The sequence below is a fragment of the Gouania willdenowi genome, unplaced genomic scaffold, assembly GCF_900634775.1.
Source record: "Gouania willdenowi unplaced genomic scaffold, fGouWil2.1 scaffold_120_arrow_ctg1, whole genome shotgun sequence".
In the NCBI taxonomy this organism is placed as follows: Eukaryota; Metazoa; Chordata; class Actinopteri; order Blenniiformes; family Gobiesocidae; genus Gouania; species Gouania willdenowi.
This window is the reverse complement of record NW_021144868.1, coordinates 449,326-472,583: the sequence shown is the minus strand read 5'-3', so window position 1 is coordinate 472,583 and position 23,258 is coordinate 449,326. Positions and strand designations below refer to the sequence as shown.

Genomic DNA, 23,258 nt, shown 5'->3' with positions numbered 1-23,258 from the left:
CATAGACAGCGACACATAGACAGCGACACATAGACAGGGACACATAGACAGGGACACATAGACAGGGACACATAGACAGCGACACATAGACAGCGACACATAGACTGTTGTTAATGTAAACAAACACCTTCACACTGTAGTTTGATGATAAGCAACATGTTTACTGTAAACAGGAAGGTTTGTTTGTATTACAGGAAATGTGACGAATAAAATGTTTGTGGAACAATAAATAGATTTGAACAAAATGAGTCTGATTCACTTCCAGCAACACACACATTACACACATTACACACACACTAAATGCTCAAACATTACACACACCATGGGTGTAAAAAGTGAAAATGGTTCAACACAAACATCACATCACCATAATGTTAAAATATAAAACGCATAAACACACACACACACACACACACTAGTTTGTTGCATCATTTAAACAGTGTGTTTGTGTATTGTTATCTTTAACGTGATTGTGTGTGTTCACCTACACACAACTGTGATTGGCTGCAGGTCTGTTATGATAATGTAGTCTCTGCTAATCTGTCCTATCTATGTTTACAGATCTATGACTGTCCTAATACTCCCTCCTATCTACTTTCCTATCCACATTAGTGTTTAAGTGGAAGCAATGATAAGGAGCGTTCCAATAGAAAAACCACTTGATGTTTTATTGAACATATTTCATTAACCTAGGAACGCTTTGTGTGGTTCTACATGTGTATGTCTACAGTGTTATGTAGATCTATATCTGGCAATAATGGCACTATAATAAATACTACTTATTTAGTATTAATGTTGATTAGTGAGTAGAAGGTGAGTGTGAGCATCCATTCTCACTGTGAAGTTCTTTTAGTTTTACTTTAGTTCCTCGTAGCCATGGTAACCTCTTTTCCTTTGAAGTGGTAGAGATGAGCTTTTAGTTCATTTTAGGAAATGTGGAGTTTTATCACCACGGCAGACGTCACTAATATTATTATTACGTAACTAAATAACCTGATGTCCTTTCCTTAAACCTGTGACGTCATCCACAGGGTTAAGGAAAAGTGGATAATAAAGGAGATAGGAGGGAATATTCAGACGCAGCCATAGACTGTCTAAATATTCCTCCTATCTCCTTTCCTATCCACTTTTCCTTAACCGTGTGGATGACGTCACAGGGTTATGGAAAGGTGTTAGGAAAAGGTGATCACGTTTGTTCCGACAATCAGACGCACTTCCACTAGGTGACGTAATAATAATAACAATAATAAAGTTAGTGACGTCTGTCGTGGTGAAAAAACTCCACATTTCCTAAAATGAACTAAAAGCTAATATTTAACACTTTCCACTGATATAAAGTCATAAATCACAGGTTTGAATGTAAATCAAAGGAAAAGAGGTTACCATGGCTACGAGGAACTAAAGATAAACTAAAGAACGTCACATAGAGAATAGTTGTTCACACTCACCTTCTACTCATTAATATTAATTATGATTAATAAAACATCATGTGGATAAAAATGTCTCTGATCATTTTTCTAGAAGCACAGAGTGTCTGTTTAATGTCAGTTATAATCTGATTATATGTCTACATATAATCATATATGGGTTTTAGATGATTTATTTAAAGTTGTTCATATTATTGCATTAATAACTTACATGATACATAATTTATTGTTACTTATCGATCATGAGTTTCCGTGAATTGTGGGTCATCATTAAGTGGTCTCCTTTGGTAAAGGATGTATCAGTGTTTCCTAGGCTAAAGGAGGTTATAAAGGAAGCATTGAGTCTCTTTTCCTGAGCTTAAAGAGAACTTGGACACTCTTTATCATGGCTGCCACCTAAACACTTCTGGGCTGAAGGAACAGTGGATAGGAAAGGAGATAGGAGGGACTATTCGGACACAGCCACAGTGTGTGCTTCTATGTTTGTGCTCTTTTAACTCCCACCTCAGCGCTCCCGCTCTTATTCTGAAAGTTCCCGTCCTGATGAAGGCATTTCCGGTCTCACTCTCACGTGACTATGAAGCGCTTTTTTTTTTAAAAACAAAATCTTTATTAAAGACACAAACAAACATGGCGCTCGTTCACAGACTGTAAAGTGTTCTCTGTGATTCCATGAGTGACAAACAATAAATGAGTGATTAAAGACACAAAGATCATAGAAATATGATCAGTAGATCAGAGATGCACAACGGAGTGACTCCAGCCATAGGAGACTGTGTCTACACCTCCTGTTACTGGTAAATATATATTTATACATACACTGTGTGTGTGTGTGTGTGTGTGTGTGTGTGTGTGTGTGTGTGTGTGTGTGTGTGTGTGTGTGTGTGTGTGTGTGTGTGTGTGTGTGTGTGTGTGCGTGCGTGCATAGATCTATGTGTGCTAGTGTGTTCTTCTTATTCCTCAGTGAGGAGAACGTTTGGAAATTGTGTGACTTTGTGAGACGTGAACAAACAGCACCGTTGGATCAGTTGGACGTGGTGTTTATATCTAATGAGAACCGAACGGTGAGAACGTTGGAGAACGTTGAGAACCTCCGTTTGATAAAGCTCATGGTTCTTTATGTTCTGCAGGTTCCTCTGTGGGAGCAGAAATCAGGGCAAGGAGAAGAGCCAGTGATTTGGGTCGGTCACATCTCTAAAACCTGGGTTCTTGTGTTGGTTCTGTGCTGACATCATTGGTTCTGATTGGTTTAGGACTACCACGTGGTTCTCCTGCAAACGGTTCCTCAGTCTGGATATCTGATCTATGATTTGGACTCTGAGCTGCCGTTCCCCTGTCACGCAAACATCTACATCCACAAAGCTCTGCGGTCGGACCAGAACCTCAAACCACAGTACCACAGGTAGAACCACCACAGGTAGAACCACCACAGGTAGAACCACCACAGGTAGAACCACCACAGGTAGAACCACCACGTTAGAACCACCACAGGTAGAACCACTACAGATAGAACCACCACAGGTAGAACCACTACAGATAGAACCACCACAGGTAGAACCACGACTGTCACAGCTGGTGCGTCCTCCCCCTCCCCCTCCCCCCTCTCACCTAACACACCTGATTCCCATCAGTAATCAGGTGCAGAGGGAGGAGGAGCTTATAAAAAGCTGAGAGGAGGAACATCATCAGACCATCAGCAGATATGTGGAGAGTTCTTCTGCGCCCCACTTTTTCACATCTTCAGAATCAGAATCAGAATCAGCTTTATTGACCAGGTACAGTTTAGAACAATACGAGGAATTTGACTTGGTAGTTGCAGTGAAAGAAGACACATCAACACACCGGAGCAGCCATTTGTGGCGCCCACATATTTAGGTGAAGAAGGGATCAACAACAGGAGGAGAGGAGGGGTGAGGGGGAAAAAACTGCCAGTTTGAAACTGATTTCCCTAAACAGAGAAAACACTGTGAAACCAGGAAAAAAACTGCCTCTGCAAACATAAATGTAAGCATGACACAGTCAAACAACTCGAGACAAGGCATGTAGGAAGGGTTGGGTGGGAGGTCGGCTGGGGGAGGGGGTCAGGTGGGAAGAACAACAGGAGTCCAGCCATTTGGGGACATGGGCGTGCTGCCAGTTGGCGCTGCAACCACGCCTCCATGCAGCTGCGGTTGGGAGGTGGGGAAAGATGGCCGACGAGGCATTTGAAGTTGAAGACCTGTAGCTGCGTTACTGACAACCAGATGACGTGTGGAAAAGTTCAGCATCAACAGTTCCAGGAGGAATGTAGGGAAGGAGCGGGGGGAGGGAGTGGGGGGTAAGAGCCGCCGTCTGCAGAAACTTCCTGGTGATAAGAGTTGAGACAACCTTGGCTTTAGCCTTGGCTTTAGCCTTGGCTTTAGCCTTGGCTTTAGCCTTGGCAGCTGAGGAGCTGAAAGGGAGATAAGCAATGTGATTTGATACAGGCTATGTTAATTTCCAATAGCCTTCTGTCCTGGGTCTCTCTGCTGTAATCCAATGAATGGCCTAGTTTCCACTTCCAAGCTGGGTCTCTAACTTCTCCCAGTTGTTATCATAACGCGTAGACGATCCAAAAGCAGCTCTTGCTTGCTTTTGATATCGATCAACACATGAGTCTGAGTGTTCAGAGCCCTGCTACATCCTTCAGAAATCACTGGCAGCTTTTCCAAAACAGTCACCAGCGTAGTACGGACTTTATGATAGATTAGGAAGCCACCAGCTCCGATCAGCAGCATGCCTACTATCATTATTCCAATCATGTAGATGTCCTCCACGTCTTCCACGGAAAGGATGGACAGACACACAACTCGCCACTTGTTCCAAGGGTCAAGTGTGTATCCAGCCGCAAACGTCCCGCTTGGACATGCGGGTTCACCACCCCTGGTTCTTTTTGTCAAAGAAATCTGATCGATAGCACTGAGAGACCAACTAATTAATTCCATTATTCCAGTTTTGGATGAGTTACAGAGAGAGGCTGTTGTTAGTTTCACAAGACCTGACAAAGCAGCAGCTGGGAGAGAGATAAGAAGGAAGGGAGGGAGAAACAGAGAGTGCGACTGACCTCGTCGAGAGAAGCAAGTTTGTTATTTTAGTTTGAGCTGGAGATTTCTGCTAGTCCTAGTGGACGCTAGGTGGACCATGGGTGGATGCTAGGTGGACCATGGGTGGACCATGGGTGGATGCTAGGTGGACCATGGGTGGACCATGGGTGGATGCTAGGTGGACCATGGGTGGACGGCCATGGATAGGGTTAGCTCAGTATCCACCCTACTTTTGTTCAGTTTGGTCAGGACCTCCAGTACCTTTTAGTTTATGTTGCTACTTTTAAGATTTTTGTTAATACTTTTGATAATCATTCTTTCTGTGTATGACGTCCTGTTTAAGTTGCGACCCCTCGAGTTTGGGTATGACATCCTGGAGGGGGCCATAACAACCACAGGTAGAACCACCATAGGTAGAACCCAGAACCTTTAGAGAGAATAAAATAACGTGTAATTTATTATAAATGTCTGTTTGATAAAGTTCAGTGAACCAATGAGTGACTGAGTGACATCATCACTGTGTGAATGACTTCACTGTCTCTTACAGGAAGTTACGTGTGATCCCAGCGAACGACTTCCTGTCCCGGTTCTCCTCGGATCGTTCTCACATGAAGAACTCTGATGGGACCTGGAAGATGCCCCCCCCACCCTACCCTCCCATCAGCACTGCAGGTTTCTGACCAATCTCAGCTCTTCTGATTGATGTCAGCGTTGTGTGTTTGATGATGTCATTGTTCTTTGATGATGTCAGAGTGTCAGACCAACCTGGAGGACTTCATCAGTGTGAGTCCCTTTGTGGGATGGGGTGTTGTTTACAGCCTACAGAGCTTCACCCACAGGTACTCACCAAGCCCCGCCTCCTCTTCAGCAGGCCCTGCCCATCCTTAATGTGTAAAGGCTTATATTTGTTGTTTGTGTGTACATGTGCACAGAGCAGCCCGACAGCATGATGCTGCTCCCACCGTGCTTCACTTTTTAATAAAGGTCACATGACCACATTAATGGGAACTTGTCCGTCCTTCAGACTCTTTATTCATTAATATTTTATATGAATATTTATTATACCATTGTTAGTCTTTGAAACACACAAGTCATGTTAGCTTTAGCAATTATTGCCAGTTACAATTATATTGGTTCTTTGTGACGCATAACGGTTTGTGTGTGGTGGTCTGACGTCACAATAGAGGCGGAGTCTAGTGCACGCTCCTGAGCGCGGTCCCGCCGCTCTGTTGTTGTGGAGCGGAGCTAACAGCTAACGGATAACAGCTAACGGATAACAGCTAACGGATAACGGCTCCGGTGGTTCGGACGGCTCGGGTTGAAGCTTCGGTTCTGTTCGGAAACAGGAAGGGCTCGTGCTCGATTTATTCATCTGGGAACGAGGATGTTCAGCGGAGCGCGCACGGAGCCGCGGGAGCGCGCTGAGCTCTTCCTTTGTCTCTGATGCTAAGCTAACGGCTAACCCGTCAGGATGCGTCACCTCCGGGCAGCTCACCTGCTGCTGCTGCTGCTCACAGGTGAGCAACACTATGACGTCATCACAGGTGAAGCCTGACCGTGATGTCACGTTTACCTGTGGTTTTCGTCCTGATTGGACGGTCAGGTCACGTGTAGGAAGGTCGGTCAAATGTCAGTCAGTGTCGGAACTAACTGAGAATATTAGGGCTGTAACGATACACAAAAATCACGGTTCGATACGTACCTCGGTTTTGAGGTCACGGTTCGGTTCATTTTCAGTACAGTTTGGAACAAAATGCAAAACATAAATTTGCTTGTTGTTTATTCAAAACTTTAGTAAACAACAATGTATTTAACATTATACAGAATATGAAAATAAAGTTAAAAATACTATACTGTTGTAAAGTGCTGCCTGGTAATAATAATATTCTCAAACAAAAACTACATAAATTATAACAAAATCATCTCTTCACAGCTTATTAACAGCTTTTATCTGCTGATATAAAAACTCTGATGACAGTTGTTACAGTTTTGATCAGATCTGAATGATTAGGAGAGGCTGTTTAAATGCTGAGTCAGCTGTGTTTACATTAAAGACGTTTTCTTTTTATCACAGTGATGTTCACACTCAGGTGGTGACGTTTCTCCGTTACAGTATTTCACCTGAAGCTGAAGTGTTCCTAAGCAGGAGACTTTAGCGACAGGGGGAGGGGCCTCCAGCTCTGGTTTCTAGCTAGCGTTAGCCATGACGTACACGGGCTGCACATGTAGCTGCAGGTGGAAGTAAACTCACCTGTGCACAACCCTGTACCTGAACCCAACGTCCTGTACCCAAACGTTTAATACAAATACATGTATTGTTACACCCTTACTGTAAATATCATTATTATATATAAATATATATTAATGTATTATCAGAGATGCAACCAACGCTTATTTTGTAGTAGACTAATCTATCAATCTTATTTTTTTGATCAGTCGACTAATCACGATTATTGTTTTGTTATGAAGCACATATTTTAACCCACCTGTGAAAGTGACCCTGTGACAGGAAATAAAACAATGCATTTATAATAGTTGTATTTTCAACATGAACAATTGTGAACACAAACAATAAAATAAAAACATTAAATTACAAAGTGCATGTGGTCTTGAACAACTACTCATAATGGAAAAAAATTGTAAAAACAAAGTAATAAAATATGTTGCTCACTTACAGATTCTGTCCAATGTTCATGGTAAGAACTTTACTTTTGCTTCAGTGACACCTCAAACATCTGAACATTGGTTTCCTTCTATAAAACTACAAAAACAACACTGAGACTGAGCTTTTGATGGCAAAATTATTACCACTTTGTTATCTTCTCTACACACACAACTTCCTCCTATTCCCCGACACGCTGAGTCTCACCGTTTGCCCCGGGTTGTTGATCGTTTCTTCTCACACTCAATAGTCCACTTAGGTCCACACATGCTCTGCTGGAGCGTACGCTGCTGTGAGCTGGTGGGAACTTCACAATCTCTCTTCTCAGCACCATTTTATCCCTCGTCCCTGGTTTCTCCCTCCCCTCTGATGGTGTTCATCATGGCTAATCTCTCATCCAAAGGTGCGCTGCTGCCACCTACATGGCACCAGTTGGTCACTACATCATAGTACAAGGCTGATATTCATGTGAGAGGTCCGTAACAGTGTCTCCTAGCAACCGCCCTTGAAAAACACAATTGACGTAAAAATACGTCATTTCAAATCCAAACGCAAGCTGCTAACCCTAACCCTGCTAATATTTACGTCAATGGCAGCGAGTGAGTTACGACAAAATCACATCAAGATTGTAATTTACCATCAAAATGAAATGTCTTTTTTTTCCCAGGATGCATTGCTGCCTCTCAGAAGATGGACAATGTTTACGTTTCAGAGCTGACCAATGGTAACGCTCCCTCTGTGCGTGTGTGTGTTTGTGTATAATCACTGTTGTGTGTGCGTTAGGGATGTAACGATTCACTCAACTCCCGATACGATTCGATTCACGATTCTGGGTTCACGATACGATTTTCTCATGATTTATTTTACAAAATGGGACTGTTGACAAATGACTGAAAAATATTCCTTTATTTTTTTGGGGAAAATACTGTATTATTTTCCTTTTATTTTTCATTGTCAAAAGAATCCCTTGATAAACTATGCAAAATGATGCAATTTAACTAAAAATAAATCTTGAATGAAATAAATAAAGGAATAATACAAATGAAGAAGCCTATTAATTTAAATTCTGGTTCTATAATAAACAATTCAAAACTACATAATAGTTCTTTTTCTTTTTAAAAGTGCAACTGAAAATGTATTTTGTGCCTTAACAATTGGACTTTAAAAAAACAAACAAAAAAAAAAACATTCATTTTACTGTATTTACGTCAGATATTTGTTTAGACCAGCAGAGGGCGCTGGTAACCCAGTAGTCGGTTGGCATGCAGTTATTCCACCAGTGAAGAAGAGAAGCTATGCTAGCAGACAGAGCTAATAGAAAAACATGACTTTTACAGATATTCACGTAATATTACAGATATTCTTTCGGTGCTAAAGGAGTAAAGAATCATTTATGAACATGTTTAACAGTAAATGGCGGCAAGAAAGAAAATAGTAGCAGATTCAATTTTCAGAGCATTGATGTGAACCGTGGTACCTATGAATCGATTTTTAACTGCCTTACGATTAATCGTTACATCCCTAGTGTGAGTGCATGTGTGTGTGTTTCTAATCACGTGTGTGTGCGTGTGTGTTTTTATAATCACTATAGTGTGTGTGTGTGTTTATAATCATTACTGTGCGTGTGTTTGTTTATAGTCAGTAGTGTGTGTATGCGTGTGTGTGTATAATAACTAGTGTGTGTTTGTTTGTTTATAATCACTAGTGTGTGTGTGCGTGCATGCGTGTGTGTGTATAATAACTAGTGTGTGTGTGTTTGTTTATAATCACTAGTGTGTGTGCGTGTACGTGTGTGTGTGTAATAACTTGTGTTTCTAATCACTAATGTGTGTGTGCTCATAATCATTACTGTGTGTGTGTGTGTGTGTGTTTGTTTGTTTATAATCACTAGTCAAAGTCAGCTTTATTGTCAATTCCTTTGCACAAACATACAAGGGAATCGAGAAGACGTTTTTCACTTCCCACGGTGAACAGATAAAGTGCTCAGGCACAACAGAAAAGACATTCCTATACTAAAGGTAGACATACAATTTATACAACAGATAAAACTTGTTTTATATAAACACTAGTGTGTGTGTGTGTGCTCATAATCATTACTGTCTGTGTGTGTGTGTGTTTGTTTATAATCACTAGTGTGTGTGTGTGCGTGCATGTGTGTGTGTATAATAACTAGTGTGTGTGTGTGTTTCTAATCAGCGTGTGGGGGCGTGGCTGAGGTCCTGAGGGCTTCCTCTGGGGTGGTCTCCAGCCCTGGGTGGCCGTTCCAGTATCCAAACACAGTGAACTGTAGCTGGACCATCAGAGCAAGGCCTGGAGACTCCATCACTATTAGGTTCATACTTCAGACACACAGGCTCCTCCCACCTACCTGTATCATGTGATCTGATTGGATGTGTTCTCTGTGCATCATGTGCAGCTTCCAGGACTTTGATCTCCAGGGTTCTCAGCGCTGCTCCTCAGACTGGATGTCTCTCACTAGTTACCATGGTGATGACGGACTGAGGGTTTGTGGCTCTGCCCTGCCCCCCCCCTTCATCTCCACCAATCAGCACGTCTGGATTAGCTTCCACTCTGATGACTCGCTGAGTGGGAAAGGCTTCAGACTATCCTACGTCATTGGTTGGTTCATTGATCACATTGATTAGTGAGGTCCTGACTGTGTGTGTGTGTTTATATTCACTAGTGTGTGTGTGTGTGTTTATATTCACTAGTGTGTGTGTGTGTGTGTGTGTGATTATAATCACTAGTGTGTGTGTGTTTATATTCACTAGTGTGTGTGTGTGTGTGTGTGTGTGATTATATTCACTAGTGTGTGTGTGTGTGTTTTTTATAAACACTAGTGTGTGTGTGTGTGTGTGTTTATATTCACTAGTGTGTGTGTGTGTGTTTATATTCACTAGTGTGTGTGTGTGTGTGTGTGTGTGTGTGTTTATATTCACCAGTGTGTGTGTGTGTGTGTGTGTGTTTATATTCACCAGTGTGTGTGTGTGTGTGTGTGATTATAATCACTAGTGTGTGTGTGTGTGTTTATATTCACTAGTGTGTGTGTGTGTGTGTGTGTGATTATAATCACTAGTGTGTGTGTGTGTGTTTATATTCACTAGTGTGTGTGTGTGATTTTAATCACTAGTGTGTGTGTGTGTGTGTGTGTGAGAGTGATTATAATCACTAGTGTGTGTGTGTTTATATTCACTAGTGTGTGTGTGTGTATGTGTGTTTATATTCACTAGTGTGTGTGTGTGTGTGTGTTATTATTCACTAGTGTGTGTGTGTTTATATTTACTAGTGTGTGTGTGTTTATATTCACCAGTGTGTGTGTGTGTGTGTGTGATTATAATCACTAGTGTGTGTGTGTGTTTTTATAAACACTAGTGTGTGTGTGTGTGTGTGTGTGTGTGTGTGTGTGTGTGTGTGTGTGTGTGTGTGTGTGTGTGTGTGATTATAATCACTAGTGTGTGTGTGTTTATATTCACTAGTGTGTGTGTGTGTGTGTGTGTGTGTGTTTATATTCACTAGTGTGTGTGTGTGTGTTTATATTCACCAGTGTGTGTGTGAGTGATTATAATCACTAGTGTGTGTGTGTTTATATTCACTAGTGTGTGTGTGTGTGTTTTATAAACACTAGTGTGTGTGTGTGTGTTTTATAAACACTAGTGTGTGTGTGTGTGTGTGTGTGTGTGATTATAATCACTAGTGTGTGTGTTTATATTCACTAGTGTGTGTGTGTGTGTTTATATTCACCAGTGTGTGTGTGTGTGTGTGTGTGTGATTATAATCACTAGTGTGTGTGTGTTTATATTCACTAGTGTGTGTGTGTGATTATAATCACTAGTGTGTGTGTTTATATTCACTAGTGTGTGTGTGTGCTTTTAATCACTAGTGTGTGTGTGTGTTTATATTCACTAGTGTGTGTGTGTTTATATTCACTAGTGTGTGTGTGTGTGTGTTTATATTCACTAGTGTGTGTGTGTGATTATAATCACTAGTGTGTGTGTTTATATTCACTAGTGTGTGTGTGATTTTAATCACTAGTGTGTGTGTGTTTATATTCACTAGTGTGTGTGTGTGTGTGTTTATTCACTAGTGTGTGTGTGTGTGTGTGTGTTTATATTCACCAGTGTGTGTGTGTGTGTGTGTGTGTTTATATTCACTAGTGTGTGTGTGTGTGTGTGTGTGTGTGTGTGATTATAATCACTAGTGTGTGTGTTTATATTCACTAGTGTGTGTGTGATTTTAATCACTAGTGTGTGTGTATGTGTGTTTATATTCACTAGTGTGTGTGTGTGTGTGTGTGTTAGTATTCACTAGTGTGTGTGTGTGTGTGTGATTATAATCACTAGTGTATGTGTTTATATTCACTAGTGTGTGTGTGTGTGCGTGTGTTAATAATCACTTGTGTGTGTGCGTGTGTTTATATTTACTAGTGTGTGTGTGTGTGATTATAATCACTAGTGTGTGTGTTTATATTCACTAGTGTGTTTTTTTATAAACACTAGTGTGTGTGTGTGTGTGTTAATAATCACTTGTGTGTGTTTGTGTGTTTATATTTACTAGTGTGTGTGTGTAATTATAATCACTAGTGTGTGTATGTGTGTGTGTGTGTGATTATAATCACTAGTGTGTGTGTGTGTGTTAATATTCACTAGTGTGTGTGTGTGTGTGATTATAATCACTAGTGTATGTGTTTATATTCACTAGTGTGTGTGTGTGCGTGTGTTAATAATCACTTGTGTGTGTGCGTGTGTTTATATTTACTAGTGTGTGTGTGTGTGATTATAATCACTAGTGTGTGTGTTTATATTCACTAGTGTGTTTTTTTATAAACACTAGTGTGTGTGTGTGTGTGTGTTAATAATCACTTGTGTGTGTTTGTGTGTTTATATTTACTAGTGTGTGTGTGTAATTATAATCACTAGTGTGTGTGTGTGTGTGTTAATAATCACTTGTGTGTGTTTGTGTGTTTATATTTACTAGTGTGTGTGTGTAATTATAATCACTAGTGTGTGTGTGTATGTGTGTGTGTGTGTGTGATTATAATCACTAGTGTGTGTGTGTGTGTGTTAATATTCACTAGTGTGTGTGTGTGTGTGTGTAATTATAATCACTAGTGTGTGTTTATATTCACTAGTGTGTGTTTATAATCACTAGTGTGTGTGTGTGTGTAATTATAATCACTAGTGTGTGTTTATATTCACTAGTGTGTGTTTATAATCACTAGTGTGTGTGTGTGTGTAATTATAATCACTAGTGTGTGTTTATAATCACTAGTGTGTGTGTTTATAATCACTAGTGTGCGTGTTTATATTCACTAGTGTGTTTGTGTGTGTGATTATAATCACTAGTGTGTGTGTTTATAATCACTAGTGTGTGATTATAATCACTAGTGTGTGTTTATAATCACTAGTGTGTGATTATAATCACTAGTGTGTGTTTATAATCACTAGTGTGTGATTATAATCACTAGTGTGTGTTTATAATCACTAGTGTGTGATTATAATCACTAGTGTGTGTTTATAATCACTAGTGCAGGGGTCTACAACCTTCACTCTCAATGGAGATGTTCTGCCTCATCTCTCCTGGATTAAAGTCCTTCCGGAGCCGAAAAGAAGAAAAAAAAAAACCTTCTCAATGAAGTCAATGCAGTTAGGGTTAGCAAAAAAATTTAAATAATTTATAAGTTAATGGATTTAAAAGGCTACAAAAATTAGCTTGAATTTGATAACACATGATCGTGTTGGTTAATACATGCACTAAGGCGGCATTTTAGCAATTAAATACATCTTTCCCCACACAATCTCTATTTTCTTCCAAAGTAGTCTTTTTGTTAGTCAAGTTATTTTACATAGATTTAAAACTTAAGGTTAGTGAGTTATTGAACAATGTGATTTATTTTTAGGTCAACCAATTGTTTTATCATAATGTTATTTGACGTGAATGTCATTAATCATCAACACCCTCTGTAAGATTTTTTTTTTAAAGCTACAAAAAGCCATTGCAAAAGGGTCAAAGAGCCATATGAGGCTCCGGAGCCACAGGTTGCAGACCCCTGCACTAGTGTGTCTGTGTGTGTGTTTATATTCACTAATATGCAGTGTTGGGAACGTTACTTTAAAAACGTAATTCGTTATAATTTATCACTACTTGTTCAAAAAAGTACCTGCGTTAGTAACTAAATTACTCTATAATAAAAGTAACTCATTACCAAGGAAAGTAACTATTTACGTTACTATTAAAAAAAAAAAAGTTGCTCTATGTCAAAGAATTCACATTTTTTTAGATGCGTGTGTATCGTGAGGTGCTTCATTAATTTTGAGTTGTTTACAACAGATGTGAACAAAGTCTTCACTCCTGGATATAATGAACACTTCACATACACGTTCTTGCATTTAACCACAATTAATATAAAGTAGTGTTTGTATCGTCACCTTAAAAATGTAGGGTGGTGTGTAGCTCAGTGGGTTGAGTGCCCGCCCCATGTACGGAGGCTGTAGTTCCTCACCTGCAGCGGGTCCAGGTTCGATTCCCGGCCTGGGACCCTTTCCTGCGTGTCATTCCCTGCTCTCTCTCACCCCCTTCCTGTCACACAACTGTCATATAAAGGCCACTAGAGCCAAAAAAATCCTTTAAAAAAAAAATAAAATAAAAAAAAAATGTATCCTTTTCATCAGATTGCTCCACGCTCACCATCTCTGCTGATTCATCACATCTGTAGTGTGTGTGTGTGTGTGTGTCGCGGGTGCTGGCACGTCGTCGCTCACCTTGTTTCTAACCCACCTCCTCACAACAGCTGATTCAGAAGCCGGGATGCTTTCGGATAAAAGTTTATTTAATCAATGCATGTAACGCACCGCATTTAACGTTCAGTAACGATAACGGCATTGTAATGGCGTAAAAAGTAATTAGTTAGATTACCCCGTTACTAAAAAACAAACGCCGTTACCTAACGCTGTTACTTTAAATGCCGTTATTTCAAACACTGCTAATATGTCTGTGTGTGCGTAGGTAAGGCGGGGGCCTCCACCTGTGAGCTGGACCAATTCCACTGCACCAATGGGAAGTGCATCCCTGAGTGGTGGCGCTGTAACTCCATGGATGAGTGTGGAGATAACTCTGATGAGGAGCTCTGTGTGGACTCTCCATTCTCCTTCCATCCCTGCAGCTCCAACCAGTTCCCCTGCCTGTCCCGCTACACCCGCGTCTACACCTGCCTGCCTCGCAGCCTGCGCTGTGACGGCAGCATCGACTGCCAGGTAACACACAACTGTAACACATCAGTAACATAGAAGTGCACTGCAGCTAGCAAAGTAACGGACCAACGCACCATATTGTAATGCTAACGGCGTTATTTCTTTAGACAAATATTGCGTTACAGTACTAGTTACTGTCAAAAGTGACATTGGGGCGGAAACGCGTTACAAGTAACGCGTTTCTGCCCAACACTGTCTGTAACACACAACTGTAATACATCAGTAACACACACACCTGCAACACATTAGTAACACACACACCTGTAACACACACACCTGCAACACATTAGTAACTCACACCTGTAACACATCAGTAACACACACACCTGTAACACATCAGTAGCATACACACCTGCAACACATTAGTAACACACACACCTGTAACACACACACCTGCAACACATTAGTAACTCACACCTGTAACACATCAGTAACACACACACCTGTAACACATCAGTAACACACACACCTGTAACACATCAGTAACTCACACCTGTAACACATCAGTAACACACACACCTGTAACACATCAGTAGCATACACACCTGCAACACATTAGTAACACACACACCTGTAACACACACACCTGCAACACATTAGTAACACACACACCTGTAACACACACACCTGCAACACATTAGTAACACACACACCTGTAACACACAGACCTGCAACACATTAGTAACACACACACCTGTAACACATCAGTAACACACACACCTGTAACACATCAGTAACTCACACCCGTAACACATCAGTAACACACACCTGTAACACACACCTGTAACACATCAGTAACACACACCTGTAACACATCAGTAACACACACCTGTAACACAACTGTAACACATCAGTAACACACACCTGTAACACAACTGTAACACATCAGTAACACACACCTGTAACACAACTGTAACACATCAGTAACACACACCTGTAACACAACTGTAACACATCAGTAACACACACCTGTAACACAACTGTAACACATCAGTAACACACACCTGTAACACAACTGTAACACATCAGTAACACACACCTGTAAGACATTGGTAACGCACACACGTAATACACCCGTAACAAGTGTGTGTTACGGATGTATGTTACAAGTGTGTGTAACAGGTGTAAGACATTTGATGATGATGATGTCATTGATGAATATAATGATGTCACTCCAGGATCTGGGAGATGAGATTGATTGTGATGTTCCGTCATGTGGAGAACGTCTGAAGAACTTCTTTGGTTCCTTCAGTTCTCCAAACTATCCAGACTTTTACCCTCCAGGCAGTAACTGTACGTGGCTCATCGACACTGGAGACCATCGCAAGGTACAGATCAATATTATTGTTATTATTGTTATTGTTCTGATGGTATCACGTGTTCTGCAGGTGGTCCTGAGGTTCTGGGACTTTAAGCTGGATGGTACTGGTTATGGAGACTTTGTGAAGGTGTATGATGGTCTGGAGGAGAACCCTCGCCGTCTGCTCAGGGTTCTCACAGCCTTCGACTGTAGATCTCCTCTGACCGTGGTTTCTTCCTCTGGGAGGGTCCGAGTTCACTTCAACGCAGACAAGATCAACGCGGCCCGAGGATTCAACGCCACCTACCAGGTTGGTTCAGTGTGTCTGTGGTTCAGTGTGTCTGTAGTTCAGTGTGTCTGTGGTTCAGTGTGTCTGTAGTTCAGTGTGTCTGTGGTTCAGTGTGTCTGTAGTTCAGTGTGTCTGTAGTTCAGTGTGTCTGTGGTTCAGTGTGTCTGTGGTTCAGTGTGTCTGTAGTTCAGTGTGTCTGTAGTTCAGTGTGTCTGTAGTTCAGTGTGTCTGTGGTTCAGTGTGTCTGTGGTTCAGTGTGTCTGTAGTTCAGTGTGTCTGTGGTTCAGTGTGTCTGTAGTTCAGTGTGTCTGTGGTTCAGTGTGTCTGTGGTTCAGTGTGTCTGTAGTTCAGTGTGTCTGTAGTTCAGTGTGTCTGTAGTTCAGTGTGTCTGTAGTTCAGTGTGTCTGTAGTTCAGTGTGTCTGTGGTTCAGTGTGTCTGTGGTTCAGTGTGTCTGTAGTTCATTGTGTCTGTGGTTCTGTCTGTTCAGGTGGAGGGGTTCTGTCTGCCGTGGGAGGTTCCGTGTGGGAACAGTCTGGGTTGTTTCTCAGAGCAGCAGCGCTGTGATGGTTTCTGGAACTGTCCCAATGGGTCAGATGAACAGAACTGTTCCTGGTGTGAACACAATGAGTTCCCGTGTTCTAGGAACGGGGCGTGTTACCCTCCGTCAGACCGCTGCAACTACCAGAACCGCTGCCCTAACGGCTCCGACGAGAAGAACTGTTTCTCCTGCCAGCCCGGGAACTTTCACTGCAAGGTAGGCTAAGCTTGACTTATCCAAGTCAGAGTTTCCTCTCATCAAAGTAGGAATTAATTTTGAGCTCATGCAGACTTATTCAATTCTGCAATAACTTTAGATTACCTCTCTAAATATTTTAACTCTGGATCAAATCCACAGAATAACATCGAACCCTGACTTAGTTAACTCTGACTTATCTAAGTCTGAGTTCCATCTGGTTTCAGAATAACCGCTGTGTGTTTGAGTCATGGGTGTGCGACGCTCAGGACGACTGCGGCGATGCCAGTGATGAGGAGAGCTGTCCGGTCGTCGTGCCGACAAGGGTGATCACGGCCGCTGTGATTGGCAGTCTGATCTGTGGCCTCCTATTGGTCATCGCCCTGGGCTGCACATGCAAACTCTACTCTCTGCGCATGTTTGAACGCAGGTCAGTGATTGGTCGGTTTGGAGTCAGTGTATCAGTGGACACGCCCTGTGTTCTATATCAGTGGCCGTGGCTCTCTCATGATGTCATAATCTATCTTCAGCCAATAGAGTGCCTTCTTTAGGCTGAGAAAAGGACCAATCAGAGCATGATGGAGGCGGGCTCAGTGCAGTGTGCTCCTCCTCCTGCTCCATTTGTAGCTTTCACTGCTCATTGCTGCTGCTAGCATGCTATGTAAGGGTGTAACAATACATGTATTTGTATTAAACGTTTGGGTACAGGACGTTGGGTTCAGGTACAGGGTTGTGCACAGGTGAGTTTACTTCCACCTGCAGCTACATGTGCAGCCCGTGTACGTCATGGCTAACGCTAGCTAGAAACCAGAGCTGGAGGCCCCTCCCCCTGTCGCTAAAGTCTCCTGCTTAGGAACACTTCAGCTTCAGGTGAAATACTGTAACGGAGAAACGTCACCACCTGAGTGTGAACATCACTGTGATAAAAAGAAAACGTCTTTAATGTAAACACAGCTGACTCAGCATTTAAACAGCCTCTCCTAATCATTCAGATCTGATCAAAACTGTAACAACTGTCATCAGAGTTTTTATATCAGCAGATAAAAGCTGTTAATAAGCTGTGAAGAGATGATTTTGTTATAATTTATGTAGTTTTTGTTTGAGAATATTATTATTACCAGGCAGCACTTTACAACAGTATAGTATTTTTAACTTTATTTTCATATTCTCTATAATGTTAAATACATTGTTGTTTACTAAAGTTTTGAATAAACAACAAGCAAATTTATGTTTTGCATTTTGTTCCAAACTGTACTGAAAATGAACCGAACCGTGACCTCAAAACCGAGGTACGTATCGAACCGTGATTTTTGTGTATCGTTACAGCCCTAATGCTATGCTAACGAACTTGAATGGTGATATTGTTCACCCTCTGAATCACTATATGGTGCTGCAGGCTGCTCTTTTCTGATTGGTTTAAAGTGGTGCTCTGCTTTGATTGGTCTGCAGGTCGTTTGAAACACAGCTGTCCCGTGTTGAGGCAGAGCTACTGAGGAGGGAAGCCCCGCCCTCTTATGGTCAGCTGATTGCTCAGGGACTGATTCCTCCTGTGGACGATTTCCCCGTGTGCTCAGGAAACCAGGTACAGGTTATTATGATGTAATGATAACATTAAAATTGGCTTTATTGGTCATATACTGTATGTTATTACAGATATGAAATTTGTCCTCTGCATTTAATCCATCCCTGAGGAGCAGTGAGCAGCCATTTTTGCGGTGCCCACTCCCTAATAATAACTAGTTCAGTGCCTGTCAGAAGTATATATTCATATAGTGAGTGGGAGGAGCTTAAGTAGAGTTGTTTATTATGTCTAAATGAGTATGTGTGTGAAGGTTGTGTGTACATAGAGGTGTACATACTGTACTCTGTAGTGTTATAAAGGCTTTATTTGTGGGTGTAAAATAAAACAGTGTGTGTGATTTATCTGGTTTAATTCTATGAAACATGAATATGATAAATTAATAAATAAAGTTTGTACCAATGTGGTGGTTTAGGTAGAATCTGATAAAAGACATAAATTTGTAGAAATAAAACTATTTATTTAGTATTTAACATCTGTTCCTCCTACTATGAACTACCACTGACTGATCTCATAGAATACGGACGTGATCGCTTCTAAACAAACCTAATGTGGTGATTTAATAACTTTATGCTTTTTATTGTTTCTATTGTGCTGCAGCGCTCTCTCTCTGACAACATGTCTTTGTGTCGTTGCCATGACGAGGGCGTGTTCATGACAAAATCACTGATCAGAATGATTCAGTGGGAGTGAAAACTATTTAATGTTAATGATTTATTTAATCCACCTGGTCTAATGTGATGGAGCTCAATTTTTTAACGTCATGAAGCTCGTAAAACCAGAAAAAAAATCCACAAATGAACCTCGTCATTGTTTAAGTCCCAGGGTTCAAAGCGTGAGAAAAAAGTAGTGTCTTATAGTCCAGAAATGACTCATCAATAATAATCTGTTTATCACTAGTTTATCCCTTTAAGATAATGTGACTAATTTTTGTGATAATAATTTTATGTAGTGCTTTTTTTGGAACTCAAAGCAACTTTACAGAACACAGAAATATAAAGAAATAACAATTAAAGTAAAAGAAAGGTTCAGGAGGGTTTTAAAGTTCTGTAATGAGTCTGTGTTCTCTTCTACATGGGTTGAGGGGGTGGGTTCTGGAGGGTGGGGGCGGGGCCAGTGAAGGCTCAGTCCCCCAAAGTTGGGTGTTTATTGTGTCTTGGCCCTTTGACATGGACAGAACCCTAATCTCTCAATGAACGACCCTAACAGCTGCTCCCTGTCCTCAGGCTTCTGTTCTGGACAACCTCCGTCTGGCCGTTCGCTCTCAGCTTGGCTTCTCCATCCTTTCCTCTTCTGGTCATCATGGTAACCTTCCTTCATCTGGTCGTCATGGTAACGTGTGGCGCCGCCTCTTCACCTTCTCCCGCTCACAGCGGTCCGGTTCTTTGGCCCTTGTGTCTGCAGACGTGGAGGGTTCCACGGGTTCTGCTTCGGTTTCGACCACTGCCGACGACATGGACTCTGAGGGCGAGAGGGGGCGAGGCCTCGGGGCAGTGGGCGGTATGGAGCAGCACAAAGCCCCGCCTACCTCGGCCATAGAGGCCGTTGTTACTGTGACGGCACTCACCGCCTCTAGCCCTGATAGGCCCATGCAGGCCCCGCCCACTTCCAGCCCCGTCACCATAGTAACCGCTTGTCCAGGTGATGAGTCAGGCATCCAGGCTCCGCCCCCTTCGGCTCTGCAGCTCCTATCGCTGAACCTGCAGCGTCTCACCAGAACCCTCACCAGAGCCAGTCAGAACCAGCCAGACACTGGAAGGGGTGGGGCCAGGGACGAAGAAGAGGATGTGGAGCTGCTGATTCCGCCCCCTTCGTCCCCCACTGTGGCCCAGCCCCCCTCACCCCCCACCATAACCCCGTCCCCCAGAGCTGGTCCATGTGAGAGCTGCAAGATTGTCCACACGGCGCGGGTCCCTGACGCCTGCAGGGGGTCCAGCCCCAGGGGGTCCAGCCCCAGGGGGTCCAGCCCCAGGGGGTCCAGCCCCAGGGGGTCCAGCACCACCAAGAACGACAGTAGCGACGACGAACTGCTGCTGCTCTTCTAACACTTTAACTCTAGGTTCGTTTAAACGAGCCTAGAGTTAAAGTGTTAACTAGGTTAGTTTAAACTACTTTAACCAGTTAACGCTGGACTGGCTTCGTTTAAAGAACTGGACTTTAAAGTTTCGTCTTCACTTTAAACTGACCTCATTTCTATACCAGACTGTGTATGTATGTATAGATATATATTAGTGATGCACACAAACCCAAGTTGTTGTGACGTGAGCAAATACTGCGATCAGCGCACGTGTCTGTGCACGTGTTTCAGTTCATCTAAGTGTTTTTAACCATTACATGAGTATGAGCCTCACCCTTTAATAACTATTATTAATATTAATAATAATATAGTTCATAAAGAGCTAACAGCACAGCTGGGTGGAGCTCCATGACTCCTTCACTCAAGGTTCCCATTTTAGAATCAGCTCTTCATCAGGATCTTAAATATGGGAAAATGTTGAAAAAGAAATATTGTCTATTTTCAGATCTTTATGTAAACTTTCTAATTCTTCTGATTAAGTCCCATTTCTTCCTAAACCTGGTGATCATCAATATTTAAACTGATAGCAACTAAATTAATTATATGATATTAAAAAGTAGGATTTAACTAATGGTTATATAAACTAACTTACCCTAAACTAACCTTTAATAAAACACATTTTTATGATTATAGAATTGTTACAGTAACTCAATAGTTACATGAGTCATGACCAATACATTGATATCAATTACCTGTACTGATTAAGTTACGTTACAGTGATCAAAAGATAATCATTAATCCTTCATATTTTCAAAAGATGAAGTATAAACTGAACATCTTAACAGTTAAATATAAGATTATGACCTTTCACCCACTTTCATCATCATTTTTTCTCTAGGATTTTGTTCAAAGTTACATTAATTTACTCAAATTATTTCAGTACAAGAGGATTTACTGATTATTGTTATTATTATTATTATTAATATTTACTGATTATTATTATTAATATTTACTGATTATTATTATTACTATTTACTGATTATTATTATTACTATTTACTGATTATTATTATTATTACTATTTACTGATTATTATTATTACTGTTTACAGTAAGTAAGTACAGTTTCTGTGTCATGTCCTCGATGACTCCTACACCACAGCCTGATGCTAGGGCTAATACTAGGGCTAATGCTAGTTAATGCTAAGGTTAATATTAGAGCTAATGTTAGGGTTAATGTTAGTTAATGCTAGGACTAATGCTAGAGCTAATGTTATGGCTAATACTAGGGCTAATGCTAGTGTTAATTCTAGAGCTAATGTTTGTGTTAGGGTTAATACGAGGGCACAAGAGGATTTACGGATTATTTTTATTATTATTACTGTTTACAGTAAGTAAGTACAGTTTCTGTCATGTCCTCGATGACTCCTACACCACAGCCTGATGCTAGGGCTAATACTAGAGCTAATGCTAGGGTTAACGCTAGATTTAATGCTAGAGCTAATGCTAGAATTAATGCTAGGGCTAATGCTAGAATTAATGCTAGGGCTAATGCTAGGGCTAATGCTAGGGCTAATGCTAGGGCTAATGCTAGGACTAATGTTAGGGCTAATGCTAGGGCTAATGCTAGGACTAATGTTAGGGCTAATGCTAGGACTAATGTTAGGGCTAATGCTAGGACTAATGTTAGGGCTAATGTTAGGGCTAATGCTAGGGCTAATGCTAGGACTAATGCTAGGGCTAATGCTAGGACTAATGCTAGGACTAATGTTAGGGCTAATGCTAGGACTAATGTTAGGGCTAATGCTAGGACTAATGTTAGGGCTAATGCTAGGACTAATGCTAGGACTAATGCTAGGGCTAATGCTAGGGCTAATGCTAGGACTAATGTTAGGGCTAATGCTAGGACTAATGCTAGGACTAATGCTAGGACTAATGTTAGGGCTAATGCTAGGGCTAATGCTAGGGCTAATGTTAGGGCTAATGCTAGGGCTAATGCTCAGGCCTCCATATGTAAATTTTGATATTTTTAACTCGTAAAATAATTCAGGGTTAAATTTTCTGATGAAATGTCAGACACATTTATGAACAAACATCTGCTCTAAGGGACAGCACGTGTGAGTGAGTTCTGTAGATTCACTCAATGAAAGAAACAACTCTTAAAACCAATTAAGATATAAAAAATATTGATGTGATATATTATCAGAAGCTTCAGATCAATCACCACTGTATTGATCAATGTTATCACTGGGTTAGTTTTATTGATCAGATGCTTTAATCCAACATGATCAGTTTCTGATTGGTCTGCACTTTGTTATTAATCTATACACGACTGAGGTCAAGTTAATCACTTTCACTGTTTCATTTTATATTGTTCATTGTTGAAATGTCATCGTTAAACACATTTTTGATAGATTTATTCTTTTAATCAAGAAATTTTTCTCCAAAAAATATAATTTTGGTGCATCTTTAATATAAACAAATATACTGTATAAACACACATATACATGTGTATATACAGTATTTATATATAATATATCTATATACACACATGTATACACAGTATATAGTTATATATACTGTGTATACATGTGTGTATATACAGTATTTATATATATTATATACTGTATATATATATGCATATAAAGCTATATATATATATATGAGGTCAGTTTTGTTTGAAAACCTTAGTTTAAACTGATGTTAGTGGTTGCTGAGAACCTTCAGAACCTTCTCTATGTTCTAAAGGTTCTGTGTCAGACTGGAACGTTCTCATGTTTTTCTCTGTATTTATATTTATTGTTGTTGTTTTGTTTAGACTTGCATGACTTCAGTCTTTAGTTTGAGTTACATCTTCAAATAAAGTCAGTGTTTCACTACGAGTGTGTGTGAGAAGAACCACACAGAACCTTTAACAATTCTATATTTATTTTTACAGATGAA

At 40.9% G+C, this 23,258-nt stretch overlaps 2 protein-coding genes across 4 annotated transcripts; both read left to right on the top strand.

Annotated features, from left to right (window-relative positions):
* Positions 1 to 2,040: 2,040 nt before the first annotated feature.
* LOC114458501 (protein N-terminal glutamine amidohydrolase-like) lies at positions 2,041 to 5,497 on the top strand. Its single transcript, XM_028440885.1, has 6 exons — positions 2,041 to 2,224; positions 2,392 to 2,491; positions 2,558 to 2,608; positions 2,681 to 2,829; positions 5,037 to 5,161; positions 5,241 to 5,497. Exons 1-6 carry the CDS (start codon positions 2,151 to 2,153, stop codon positions 5,375 to 5,377), a joined length of 636 nt encoding a protein of 211 aa, XP_028296686.1. The 5' UTR covers positions 2,041 to 2,150; the 3' UTR covers positions 5,378 to 5,497.
* A 187-nt stretch (positions 5,498 to 5,684) lies between these two features.
* LOC114458493 (low-density lipoprotein receptor-related protein 12-like) lies at positions 5,685 to 22,745 on the top strand. 3 transcript variants are annotated; one of them, XM_028440868.1, is made up of 13 exons: positions 5,685 to 6,006; positions 7,819 to 7,875; positions 9,348 to 9,483; positions 9,568 to 9,770; positions 14,154 to 14,401; positions 15,577 to 15,726; positions 15,787 to 16,008; positions 16,476 to 16,742; positions 16,949 to 17,151; positions 18,171 to 18,303; positions 19,527 to 19,605; positions 19,705 to 20,230; positions 20,276 to 22,745. In XM_028440868.1, exons 1-13 carry the CDS (start codon positions 5,961 to 5,963, stop codon positions 20,343 to 20,345), a joined length of 2,340 nt encoding a protein of 779 aa, XP_028296669.1. In that variant the 5' UTR covers positions 5,685 to 5,960; the 3' UTR covers positions 20,346 to 22,745. The 3 variants fall into 3 exon arrangements, with proteins under 3 accessions (XP_028296669.1, XP_028296668.1, XP_028296670.1); XM_028440867.1 differs by having other exon boundaries at positions 19,527 to 20,230; positions 20,276 to 22,742; XM_028440869.1 differs by lacking the exons at positions 5,685 to 6,006; positions 7,819 to 7,875 and adding an exon at positions 9,059 to 9,169 and having other exon boundaries at positions 19,527 to 20,230; positions 20,276 to 22,742.
* The last annotated feature ends 513 nt before the right edge of the window (positions 22,746 to 23,258 follow it).